The sequence below is a fragment of the Mobula birostris genome, chromosome 3 (assembly GCF_030028105.1).
Source record: "Mobula birostris isolate sMobBir1 chromosome 3, sMobBir1.hap1, whole genome shotgun sequence".
Taxonomy (NCBI): Eukaryota; Metazoa; Chordata; class Chondrichthyes; order Myliobatiformes; family Myliobatidae; genus Mobula; species Mobula birostris.
This window is the reverse complement of record NC_092372.1, coordinates 29,964,885-29,978,886: the sequence shown is the minus strand read 5'-3', so window position 1 is coordinate 29,978,886 and position 14,002 is coordinate 29,964,885. Positions and strand designations below refer to the sequence as shown.

Here is a 14,002-nt window from a genome sequence, read left to right as displayed (position 1 = left end):
AAAATTGGTAGGGGTTGTCTATAGCCTCTTGAGCATTCTTGGCTGTGATATCAATATGGTTGGATCAGGACAGATTACTGAGGATGTTCTCAACATGCAGTCTTCTCAATTTCAACATTGTTGATGTGGCTATGCACTGCCCCCCCCCAACTTTTGGAATTCAATAACGAACTCCACTTCTGGGTTTGAGCCACCCCAGTACTTCTGATTCAGTTATCATGTCAGAGCAACACACACAGAATGCTCAGCAGGCCAGTCAGCATCTATGGAAAAAAGTAAAGTCGACGTTTCGGACTGAGTCCTGCTGAATGACTCCCCCCTACCCCCCCCACCCCCGCATTGATCCCAATCACATAAGTTTAATTTGCCGATCCACTATGTCACACCCATAATTTTCTGACAATCCATTCCACCTTCTTCTGCGCTGTCGACATTTCAATTCCTTCAATCCCAATCTGGTCACTAACCTCCCTTTTCTTCTAAAGTGCCTGCCTCCTACACCCTACCCTGAGCTGTGATCTGCCATCTCCCTCCACCACCACTGCCTTACACACAGCAGAATGCCAATGTTATCCACCACATCCCCCTCCCCAACCCACTTGCTCAATATAAGCTGTTCCAGCTGTCCAAACCAGCCGATGGTCCAGCTGAAACTTTCTCTCCCCACCCACCCCTCCCCCAGCTCAGTAGGCACCCCTGTTAGGATGCCTTAAAGTTTCTACATAGATTCAGAGAGAAGTACACCACAGAAACAGCCTCTTCAGCTCAACAAGTCTGCATTGGCCATCAACTACTCATTTACAATAATCCTACATTAATCTCATTCTATTCTCCCTACTTTCGGCACTGCATTGTAGTGTAGCAGTTAGTGCAATCGCTTGACAATCCCAGAGACCACCAACCGGGGTTAAATTCCTGCCACTGTCTGTAAGGAGTTCGCACGTCCTCCCCATGACCCCGGGGGTTTCCTCCATGTGCTCCAGTTTCCTCCCACATTCCAAACACATATGGTTAGGGTTAGGGTTAGTAACATGCAGACATGTATGTTGGTGCCAGAAGTGCAGTGATGCCTGCAACCTACCCAGCTCAATCCTCGGATTGTGTTGGACATTGACACAAAATGATGCATTTCACTGTATGATTCATTGTACATGCAGTGCCCACTTTACTGGGTACAGGCGTGGAACCCAGTGTGGTCTTCTGTTGCTGTAGCCCGTCCATTTCAAGGCTTCAGCATGTTGTGCATTCAGAGATGCTTTTCTGTGCACTATAGTTGTATTGCGTGGTTATTTGTGTTACTATCACCTTCCTATCAGCTTGAATCAGTCTGACCATTCTCCTCTGACCTCTTCCATTAACAAGGCATCTTCTGCCCACAGAACTGCCACTCACAGGATGTTTTTTTTTTGCTTTTCACACCCTTCTCTGTAAACTCTAGAGACAGATGTGCATGAAAATCTCAGGATATCAGCAGTTTCTGAGATACACAAACTACCTCATCTGATACCAACAATTAATCAGTCACTTAGATCTTATCTCATGCTCATTTTGAGGTTTGATCAGAACAACTGAACCTCTTGACCATGTCTGCATGCTTTTATACACTGAGTTGCTGGCCCATGATTTGCTGATTAGATATTTGCATTAACAAGCTGTACAGGTGTACCTAATAAAGTGGCCAGTGAGTGTATATGTGGCAAGCAAAGCTAATTTTCTTTTCTTTCCCTTCACCTCCTCCCAGATTCTGTTGCTCATCTAAGTACTGTGGCCAATTAACCTATTCAACATGCACACGTTCTGGATGTGGGAGCGTACAAACTCAATACAAGCAAAGGTCTACAGCGCTGTAAGGCGGCAGCTCAACCAGATAGATGTACCACTGTGCCGTCCATGAAGTACACGTGCAGATGGCCTACCGCCATGTAGCAGCCATTGGGTAACGGAGATTCATCCCTATAGATTTTACAAATCTTTACCTAAAAAAATTAAGGTATGGAATTAACTTTGCTCAACAGAATTTACATGCAAAAAAAGAGCAGAAAGTTCATTTTTTGCAACTGGCATTTTTTCAATGCATGTACAGACGACACAGCTTTTACAAAAATATCTCAACGTAGACCGTTTTCTGGGAATGCAATCCTCCAGTAATGCGTGGTGTCCTGTTCTAGTATTTTTTAAACCTTCATATTTCATATACTAACTCCACATATATCATACATTAGATTTTCAGGGCTGGAGGGGTCGTTCAGGCTTAGCATTCCATTAAAGACTCAGTAACACCTCATTCAATATGATTTAATCAATTCTTTTATCTTTACAGCAAGAGTAATGCAGTTATTTTTGATTTTCATTTTAACATGCCTTTGAAGTTAATACAAAGTGGTGGTACCATTTCAACTGGAATCCAATCTATTGCTGACATTTCATGAAAGAAACACTAAGCATGAGATGCGGTTGTTACAGTTATTCAGCTGATTATCTTCCACATACATTTCATTCTATAGTGTGTCCTCCGCCTGTGAAGACTTGCAGGCTTGTGACTTTCCTCAGCATTATCAATGGAGAGTTCAAATGTAAAATGCAACAACAAATCCTAAATGGTCCATAATCAGGACCTAAATTTGAGATTTTATTACAGACTTAACAAGGACTTTGTTTTATTCTTTATCACTGGGACATTGTTTTGGGACAAGAGCAATTTAGAGTTATTTTAAGATAGAGTGGATAGCCAGCGCCTTTTCCCCATGGCACCACTGCTCAATACAAGGGGACATGGCTTTAAGGTAAGGAGTGGGAAGTTCAAGGGGGATATTAGAGGAAGGTTTTTTACTCAGAGAGTGGTTGGTGTGTGGAATGCACTGCCTGAGTCAGTGGTGGAAGCAGATACACTAGTGAAATTTAAGAGACTATTAGACAGGTATATGGAGGAATTTAAGGTGGGGGGTTATATGGGAGGCAGGGTTTAAGGGTCGGCACAACAATGTGGGCCAAAGGGCCTGTACTGTGCTGTACTATTCTATGTTCTATGAACTCATTGTTTTTGGTGTCAATCAGCAAACTTAAAAAACTTTCCATGGATGGCCACAAGGCTGAGCTCATGAGTTCACCTCTGCTCAATTCCAAACTGTGCATGGTCCATCCTTGAGCCATGCATAGACAGAGCAATGCAAGGTTGTTTTCAGGCTTCAGATATTACAGCACAGTCCCATTACAGCACAGTCCCATTACAGTTTTTGGCCATCTGCCTTCAGGTTCCGAGCTGGTTCACGGCATTTCAGGGAGTGCAGTTTTTCTCTCCCTTGCTCTGCCATTTGACCTTGTTAAGAGCAGACACAATTGCCTGTGGATATTTGTAGCAAAATAATATTGGCAAACTGTCTTGTGATGAGGAAGTCCTGTATGGCTTCAGGTGTTTAATAGAGTAACTTGACTCCATTATAAGGTTGCTGGCATGCTCTGTCTATTGCTTCCTGCCTCCTTGGCTGGCATCATCTCTCCAGTAAGGATGTACATGCTTTCCATAAATACAGGAAATTCTGCAGATGCCGGAAATCTAAAGTAGTGCACACAAAATGCTGGAGGAACTCAGCAGGTCAGGCGGCATCAATGGAAATGAATAAACGGTCAACGTTTCTGGCTGAGTCTCTTCTTCAAGACTTGAAAGTTTATGACATCTATTGGATTATATCAGACAACGATCATTCTATTGCTGATTCTTTCTTGCTTGTCTGAAACATTCATACACAAGGTGAGAATACAGCTTTGGGATAACTTAAGAAGAGGGTGTTGTTCTAACTGTGGACAAGTGTGCCCCCATTTTCAAATCTCTAATTTTCTGGATGTTATTTTATTGTATTTCTTAAACCTACAAAAACTTGAAGGGTTGGTAATTATGTAGCTTTAAATGTAATGGTGTCACGTACCCCGTGACGGGAATAAAGAACCAGCAGAGATGGAAAACACTTTGGAGTTCAGTATTGCTATAAACTAATAATATTTATTAGCAACTACTCAATACAGTAATATAAATGTAGATAAATCAAACAGGTTAGCAATGACTATAGATATATATAAGTAAGTATATCAGTAAGTGTGGAAACATATGTATGAAAAACCCAGCTTCTTTAAGTCTAGGGGTAAAAAGATACAGTCTTACGATGATGAGTAAAGTTCAGTTCAGTTCAGTTCGTGGTATTGAATAGTGATGGAGAGAGAAAGAGAGAGAGGGAGAGATTTGAGTCTTCACATGAGCTGACACCATTGATCTTTTCGTTGTCCTCCGAAATCCTTTAAAAAGTCACCAACTGTGACCACAACAAAGGGGACCGGTTTTCTGTGGTGGAGCTATCACCCAGGCGAGGGTGGACATGTGGACAAATCCCCACCAGTCAACCCCTTTCCTTTTCACTGCAAGATCCTCCAAAAACTCACTTTCTCTGCAGGCACAACAAAGCTCATTCAGTGTCTGAAATATGTGTCTGAGGTCTATATCATCTGACCTCCTATTTATCTCATCGTACTGGATACCAGCTGTCATTCAAATAACTCCTCCGTCCCTTCTCTGTGTAAGAAATACACCAGCATGCCACGTCCTTGGGAAGTATCAACACGCTGCCGAAAAAGTCATAACATCCATTGTCCATTAAATAACCGCCCTCGGTTACCATAGCAACTTATGAGCTGCTCGGTGCCATCTCTCTCTCCAACTCAGCAGAAATCCAAAAGTTACTTCCAGTGCCTTAAAGTGACAGTCCAACAGTTAGTCTTCGTCTCTCTCTCTCTCTCTCTTCAAAACAAGATATCGATGTTAAATAACTCTCTCTCTCTCTCTCTCTCTTTTCAAAAGCAGCTAATAGGGGTAAACGAGTACAGTTCACAGCGGTAATTCAAGACCCTGTCACAATAGCAACAGGATTGCTGTTACAAAGTGATAAAACATATGAGAACAACATTTTTAAAATCAATTTCAGTATTTTTGTAAAGAGTGTCTTTTAATCTGCTCAGATACTTATTTGCATAAGAAGTGAATCCAATAAAATATTTAAGAGATTAAAGGACTAACTCAGATCGCAGTGACAGGAGACCAGTTCTGTCGCACATTCTTCTAACCAGGAGGCCAGCCCATCTGACGACCTCCAATCACATGGATGTGTAAATGGTACACAGACTGTGCTCCATTCTTCCCATCGTTAATCACTATGAAGAGAAAAAGTATGTTGTAAGAAGACCCACCAACAACTGAGATTGCTACTTCCACTGAGGTTGGGTGAATCTAGAACTAGAAGTCACAGGTTAAGGGTAAAAGGTGAAATGTTTAAGAAGAACCCAATGGAAACATCTTCACTCAGAGGGTGATGAGAATGTGGAAACAAGCTGCCAGCAGAAGTTTGGATGTGGATTCAATTTCAGCATTTCATGGAGGTTTGAAAAAGTACATGGATGGGAAGGGTGTGGAGGGCTATGGTTCAGGTGCCAGTTGATGGGACTAGGCAGACTAAGAGTTCAGCATGAATTACATGGGCTGAAGGATCTCTTTCTGTGCTGTGTGCTCAATGACTATGACTCTACGAATAAGTAAAAAATAACCAATAGATCATTCTAATAATACTTTTGTCCAGGTATAGAAGCAAGTGGAATTCATAATTTTTTTTTCTCAGCCTAGTTTACAGCTGTTTGATACCCTCTCTGACTCACTCAACTGCTCATCATTCACTTGCATGTCCAGGTGTTTTCACCATGCAGTATATTGCACCATGGTGTTTACAGACAATGATAGAAGTATCTGACTAGTGGTGTCATGGGTGTACGATAATGTCCTGGGAGTCCCAAGACAGGAGGGACTGGGTTCTCCAGCAATACTTGGGAATGGTCATTGATGTATTTCTCTGGGGAAAAACATAACACTGTGGTAGGGTATAGGTTTAAGGTCAGAAGTGAAGAGATTTAAAAGGGACATCGGGGCATCTTCTTCACGTGGGGGGGGAGGTGTGTATTTAAAATGAGCTGTCAGAATTTTGGTTGAGGTAGGCTCATTAGCAACATTTAAAAGCCATCTAGATAAGTACATGGATAGGAGAGCTTTCAAGGCCTATGCGAGATGATGGGACTAGTAAAGCAGTCTAAATGGACCAACTGATCCTGACCCACTGGCACAGATTAACAACTGCGGGATGCTGGTAGCTCAGGTTGGCTATTTGGAAGTTTGGTTGATCACCGAGCTTGGCAAAATGTTTGCAGATGTTTCGGCTCCAATCGAGAAGCCATCATCAGGGTGTTGTCTCCTCAGAATGCCAGCTTATATACTCCTCCAGGGTCCAGATGGATATTGATTAGATGTTGTGATCTGGTTGGCTGGTTTAAAATACTGTGAACAGTTTAGCAGTAGAAGATTCTGGTTGGCTAGCTTCGAGGGAGGTCCGTTGAAAACTGGCGATTCGTTGATTGTTGACGTTGTTTCTATTTTCTGTGTAAGGGTTCATATTACCAGATTTATATGTTGATGTGTTTGTTGACGGATCCTTCTGTAGAAAACCATGCTTTGAGAAATTCTTGTTCTTTTCTTGTTCTTGCTTTGAATCAAGACTTTGGCAGTCATCCAGTTGAAATGGTTTCCTTCTTCACCATCATGAGCTGATACTAGTGAGAGTGAGTCGTGCCTTCTGCTCGCTAGCCAATCAGATCACGACATGTAATCAATATCCATCCGTATCCCAGAGGAGTATATAAGCCGGCATTCTGAGGAGACAACACCCTCAACTGTACACTGATGATGGCTTCTCGATTGGAGCCGAAACATCTGCAAACGTTTTGCCAAGTTCAGGTATCAACCAAACTTCCAAACAGATCAACAATGCCCATGACCCATCATACCTCCCTCCCACAGGCAAATTCCCTAAGAACCTCTTTTGCAAAATCATGATCTCTGCCAAAAAGACACTTCAACTGTTTCCAGGTGAGATTCAGCACAACGAATATCACATCAAGAAACCTGGACATAATCAATGTATTTCTCTGACAACTACAATGGCTTTATAAAATACAACAATATGTTCATATTGTATTTTAGATATTTGAGGCAGTCCCACTGGTGAAAAAGGAGATAAATCTCTGTGCTGGATGCTTCAAAGAATTATGCAAACTTGGAGAAGGCTGGGGTCATTTGGCAGCACCTCATGTTGCCTGTTAATAATCAACTACGTATAGATATCTGCAAAGTACAAGGTTCAAGAATGCCCATGAAACATTAATGTAAAGTTTGCAATTTCAGCTAAAAATCAGAAAATGTGTTACATGTTTAACAAAATATTAAAATGTTTAACGAAGTTGTTAGTATGTCCACACCGTACTACTCTGCAGTCCAGGCATGCTACTGCCTCTCTGAGGCAGTCTGGATCTGTTTTTGCTAAGCAGTGACTTCTTCAGAATGAGAATCAGATTCAGGCTTATTATCACTGATATACGTTGTGAAACATATGTCAGTGGGTAGTGGCTCCATATGTCACTACTACAGGGCGTGACGACCCTGCCTTACACGAGTCCTGGGCTCAGCTGGCTCCGGCTGACGGTATCCGGTATGGGTCCCTATCCAGGGTTACGGATCCCACTGCCTTGTGGGTATCTTCGGGAGAAGAGAAGGCTAAGGAGTAAACCCTACACAAATCCGGAGTGAAGCCCCTAAGGCGGTTGGATGACGTATCACGTCACCTCCCGGCAGCTCCTGCAGCCAAGCTGATGCCAAATGTACTGCTTCGCATTCCTTTGGACCACGTCCGCCAGGCCGAGAGGGGGATCTTGATGTCTGGGCAGCCCAGGATCTCCATATTGATCGCCCAGGTCTGCGCCCCGGACGGACGTCTCCGTTGTCTACTTAGACAGACGGAGCCATGATGATGATGATGATGATGTTGTGAAATGTGTTATGTTGCTACAGCAGTACAGTGCAACACGTTAAGAAATATTTTTTTTTACAGCGGTGCAAAAAGAGATTAAAAGGTGAGATTTTGTTCATGGGTTCATGGTCCATTCAGAAATCTGATGGCAGAGAGGAAGAAGCTGTTCTTAAAATATTGGGAGTGTGTGTGTTAGGTAAACCTGCTTCTGCCATGGAGGTGGCAAAGAGACGAGGCCATGTCCTGAATGAAGAGGGTCCCTAATGATGCATGTCACCTTCTTGAGGCATCACATGTTGAAGATGTCACTGATGATGGGGAAGCTTGGGTCCATGGTGCAGGAAGGTATACCTATCACTAGCTCTGACCCAAGCACATCATGATGGTCCTTAATCTTATTACATATGAAAATACTATCTTACTCATTCCTTCAATTAGAAAATGTTAATAACATTTCCATCTACTCATACAACTTTCGCAGACTTACCCACTCTGTAGCCATCTGTGAGCCCTTCTTTCTTCGCAAGATTTTTAGCCACTATCAACAAATGTCCCAGCAGCTGTTTGTACAATGAAAAATAAAGTTTAAATCACAATCAAAATGCTTCCGTTTGATCAACCTAATTCATAAATGTTCTAACAATGCAAAGGTGACTTCAAATCTACGTTTACTTCCTTGCTGTAGTCTGCATCTTTTAATTCCTCCTTAAATTTAATATTCACATTGTTTGCCATCAACATTTATATTACAATATGCAATTTATATTGTGCTCTTAAAATATCCCAAGGCTCTATCAAACAAAATCTGGGATCAAGTCACATTAGAAAATAAAAGAACAGGTGACCATAATTACATTCTATATATAGCAGCCATCCTCTCTTACCTCCTTGTCATCATCTGCTGTGGCACTAATTCGTGGTATCGGCACTTTGGGTATCACGAGAAAGTGAACTGGACCCTGAGGATTTATGTCTCTGAAAGACAGGCACTGCAAAGAAGATGATACAGTAACTAGGCAGAACTATAGAATCAAACAATAAAAAATTATTAACAGTTACTTTGTTGACTGCCATGTGCTAGCTTGAAATTCTCCCATTTTGTTTATTACACTCAGGTCACACCAGATTCAGCAGAACTTTCTTATTTTTGCAAAAAGTTAACATACCATCTGTCTGCCAAATTGTTTGTTGTATCTTTATTTTACTATCTGTGTCCCATGAACTGGCACACCAAGATCCCTCTCTTTATCAAAATCTACTAGTCTCTTGCCATTTAGAACATATTTTTCCCTATACTTCTTCCCAAAGTGCACAACCTAATTTTTGCACAGTAGACTTCTTGTCTTCTCGTTTAACCTATCTACAGCTAGTTTTCCCTCTTGCTCGGAATCAGGAGTTAAGCTACTATACGAGTCACACTTTATCAGCTATAAACATGAATCTAGAATATAAATTATATGGATGCATGATTCAAATGAGTAAGTGCATCAGGAGCACTTCAATATACAAGTAAAATGGAATTCAGTGCATGGAAATATACCTGATCATCTTCGTAAATAATGTCAGCAGAAATTGATCTATCAATAATTTTTGAGAATAACGTAGGCGGTTGGTTTCCATATTTCTTCCTTGCTTCGTCAGCCAACTTTGCTTTAAGCACTTCACTATTATCAACGTTTGATGAACAGTAGCCTTTCTAAATGTGGAAAGGAAAAAAAGTTTAACATGTGTTTAATAGGCATTATTTCTTATTTAGTAATACAGCACGGAACAGGCCCCTCTAGCCCAACGAGCCACAAAGGCCGGCAACTCACCTATTTAACCCTAGCCTAATCACAGGACAATTTACAATGTCCAGTTAACCTAGTAACCGGTACGTCTTTGTACTGTGGGAGGAAACGGGAGCAGCCGCAGAAAACTAGTGCATTCATGGGGAGGACAAACAAACTCCTTACCGAGGATGCTGGAAATGAACTCTGCCTCCAATGCCCCAAACTTTAACTGCATCGTGCGAACCACCATGTTACAGGGGCGCCCCTTCAGCCAGTGTGAATAACATCAAAGTTCAAAATAAATGTAAAGGTAAATTTATTTATCAAAGTATGAATATGTGACCATGTACTTCCCTGACATTCATTTACTTGCCAGCATTCACAGTAAAACAAAGGAATCAATGAGAAAAAGCTACACACAAAGACTGTAACTGCAACTCAACCTCTATACAAGCTAGACTCTGAAGACCTAGCACGGCTTAACGCTTGTCTTTTGGAGAAATGTATTGAACATAGGCACACCTCAAGGATATGTGCTTGCACCACTACTCTACTCTCTCTACACTCATGAGTGTACAACTAAGCACAACCTAAACAGCATTTACAAATTCACAGATGATACCACCTTTGTCGGTACAATCGCAGCTAGCAATGAGGAGACAGGAGTGAGTTAGATCTGCTAGTTGAGTGGTGTCACAACAATCCTGCATTCAACTTTAAGGAGGTGGTACAGGAGCCTGAAGAAAAGATGAGGATTAGCTTTACTTATCACTGAAATCGAAATATCAAAACAGTGAAATGTGTCATTTGTGTCAAATCAAATCAGCAATGATTGTGCTGGGCAGCCTGCAAATGTCACCAAGCATCAAGCACCAACATAGCAACACACATCAAAGTTGCTGGTGAACGCAGCAGGCCAGGCAGCATCTCTAGGAAGAGCTGCAGTTGACGTTTCAGGCCGAGACCCTGAGTCCTGACGAAGGGTCTCGGCATGAAACGTCAACGGCACCTCTTCCTAGAGATGCTGCCTGGCCTGCTGCGTTCACCAGCAACTTTGATGTGTGTTGCTTGAATTTCCAGCATCTGCAGAATTCCTGTTGTAAGCACCAACATAGCATGCCCACTACTCACTGATGCCAACTGTACATTCCAAAGACATACGTAGGAGGTAACTGCAGCACCTGGATGAAAACACGCATTACAGAAAGACATACAAACTCCTTACAGAATTGAACCTGGGTTGCTGGCACTATGCTACCATGCCACCCACATTCAATGTTACAGAAACAGCTTCTTCCCCACCATCAGATTTCCTCCGGCGCTCCCGTTTCCTCCGGTCCACTTTCTAAAGACGTATGGGTTAGGGTTATTGAGTTGTCCGCTTGCTATGCTGGTGTCAGAAGTATGGTGACACTTAAGGGCTGTCCCCAGCACATTTAGAATCGTGTTGGTCATTGGTGCAAAACAATGCATTTCACTATATTTTTGACAAATAAAACTGATCTTTAAACTTCATCAGATTCATCAGGATATTGCCTGGGACGAAGCAGTTCATTTATAGAGGAAGACATGAGAGGCTATATGTGTTCTCTCTGGAGCAAGGGCATGACTTAGGTATATAAAATTACAAGTGGTGTAGATAATAGGGGATTATTATTATTATTATCCAGGCTGTAAAAATAGGGGACAAGCTCTCCTCCACAATCACTCTGAGCACCGGTGCCCCACAAAGCTGTGTACTCAGCCCCCTGCTGTACTCACTGTACACCCAAGATTGTGTGGCCAAGTTTCCATCAAACTCAATATATAAGTTTGCTGATGACACAACAATTGTAGGCTGTATCTCGGGTAATGATGAGTTTGAGTACATAGAGGAAACCAAGAACCTGGTGGCATGGTGCGAAGACAATAACCTATCCCTCAAGGTCAGCAAGACAAAGGAATTGGTTGTTGACTTCAGAAGGAGTAGCTGACCGCACGACCCCATTTACATTGGTGGTGCGCAAGTGGAACAGGTCAAAATCTTTAAGTTCCTCGGGGTCAATATCACAAATGACCTGACTTGGTCCAACCAAGCAGAGTTCACTGCCAAGAAGGCCCACCAGCGCCTTTACTTCCTGAGAAAACTAAAGAAATTTGGCCTGTCCCCTAAAACCCTCACTAATTTTTATAGATGCACCGTAGAAAGCATTCTTTTAGGGTGCATCACAACCTGGTGTGGAAGTTGTCCTGTCCAAGTCCAAAAGAAGCTGCAGAAGATCATGAACACGGCACAGCACATCACACAAACCAATCTCCCATCCTTGGACTCACTTTACACCGCACGCTGTTGGAGAAGTGCTGCCGGGATAATTAAGGACACAACCCACCCAGCCAACAGACTTTTTGTCCCTCTTCCCTCCAGGAGAAGGTTCAGGAGCTTGAAGACTGGTACGGCCAGATTTGGAAACAGCTTCTTTCCAACTGTGATGAGACTGCTGAACGGATCCTGACCCGGATCTGGGCCATACCCTCCAAATATCCGGACCTGCCTCTCAGTTTTTTTGCACTACCTTACTTCCCATTTTTCTACTTTCTATTTTATAAATTAATTTTTTAATATTTACTAATTTTAACTATTTTTAATATTTAATATTTGTAATCCAGGGAGTGTGAAGCACAGATTCAAATATCGCTGTGATGATAGTACGTTCTAGTACTAATTGTTTGGCGATAATAAAGTATAAAGTATAATTAATCTGATCATAAACATACTAATTAGCCCCCTCCACCCCCTCTATTATCCATCACACTACAAACACTTTAAACTGCTTTTTATAATGTTGTTGACATTGTAAATGCATGCTAGTATTTATGTATGTTAATCCATATTCATATTTTAACTTTATATTTTAGATCATTCTTTATTGAGTGTTTTTGTTGCACGTCACGCCCACACTCCATAGCAAATTCCTAATATATGTAAATGTGTATGGTGAATAAAGTTGATTCTTGATAGTGCAGACTGCAGTAAAAAAATTCCCCAGATTTAGAGAGGATGGATGGAACCCTCTCCACACAGAGAGTGGTAAGCGTCTGGAATGTATTGCCTGGGAGAACAGTTGAAGGTAAATCACTGAAAGATGTGTCTGGACGAACACTTCAATCGCTTAGACATTGAGGGTCATGGGATTAACAGTGTCCACTGGATGACATGGCCGAGCGGCCTATTTCCATGCTGTACTCTATGATTCGCTTTCAAACTCCCGTTACCCAAATCTTAACTAATCCTGCAGTGAACAAGACGCTTGAATTGTTGGGATCTCTCAAAAGGTTGCAGATGACAGTAGAGGCGCACCGCGTAAGGATTTAAAATATAAGGCTGCAGTAAAATCGTAAGAGATGATCACAATTTTCCCTAGGAAGTAGCAACCCCTGCCGCCGAACTCCGAAACACTAGGCGTTTCATTTGATAAACGTGCAGTCCTATTGGTTCGACTGAGTGGAAGGTGATTCACTTTGACCCGATTGGGGAGGGAAGCCGTCAGTCATATCAATCCTAATTACACGGCGCCAGCCCTTACCTCCATACAGGCGCTGAGTCTGGGAGCAAGCAAAGTCGCAGTCAGACCAAGAATGCCGCGGACAGCGAACACCCTGGGCCGCCCCAGTGCAGCAACCAGGTTCATTCTGCAATCTTTCACCCTTCCTACGTCCGAGCAGGCTTCCGAGTCATTCTTTGCGGACACTTTATCCACAAGCAGCTCCTGGTTGGTTAATTTAAGCCATGTGGCTTGAACTAGTGATTGTGCGCAAGGGCGGTAGTCAACGATCACCGCCAATGATTGGGCAAATAGAAACTTAATGCTGCCAATACACGGTAGGTAAAATTCGTGCACTTGGTAAATAAAATGAAATGCAGAAAACCAGTTAGGTAGAAGGCAATTATGTTTTTATTTCAAAATATACTATATTCAAAAATAAAATTATATACAGTAAACCATTAAATGACTCTCAATCCTTTACATAAATTTCCCTTATGGTTTCTACATATCCATACTTTGGCCACCCACGTGGCACGCCAGTTGTTCACCTTACCACACCATTGTTGAGGGGTCTACACCCCGCCACCCGACCCCTCCCACTCCCGCGGGTGAAAGAATAACCTATACCGTGGTCCTTCCCCACTGGGCTCTTGCGGTGGTTGCACCGAGTTTTCAGTGCGTCCCTCAGCACGTACTCCTGCAGCCGAGAATGTGCCAGTCGGCAGTATTCTGCCACGGACATCTCCATGTGCTGGTAGATCATCAAGTCTTTCACCGAGTTGATGATCTGCCAGCACCACCGGATGTTGGTCTCCGT

General features: G+C 42.5%; 1 protein-coding gene across 1 annotated transcript; it reads right to left on the bottom strand.

Annotated features, from left to right (window-relative positions):
• Nucleotides 1-3,977: 3,977 nt before the first annotated feature.
• On the bottom strand, nucleotides 3,978-13,445 carry LOC140194956 (uncharacterized HIT-like protein Synpcc7942_1390). Its single transcript, XM_072252417.1, has 5 exons — nucleotides 13,225-13,445; nucleotides 9,430-9,585; nucleotides 8,774-8,878; nucleotides 8,377-8,449; nucleotides 3,978-5,196 (listed from the first exon to the last, which is right to left on the bottom strand). The coding sequence occupies exons 1-5, from the start codon at nucleotides 13,327-13,329 to the stop codon at nucleotides 5,105-5,107; spliced, it is 531 nt and encodes a 176-aa protein (XP_072108518.1). The 5' UTR covers nucleotides 13,330-13,445; the 3' UTR covers nucleotides 3,978-5,104.
• Between the last annotated feature and the right edge of the window lie 557 nt (nucleotides 13,446-14,002).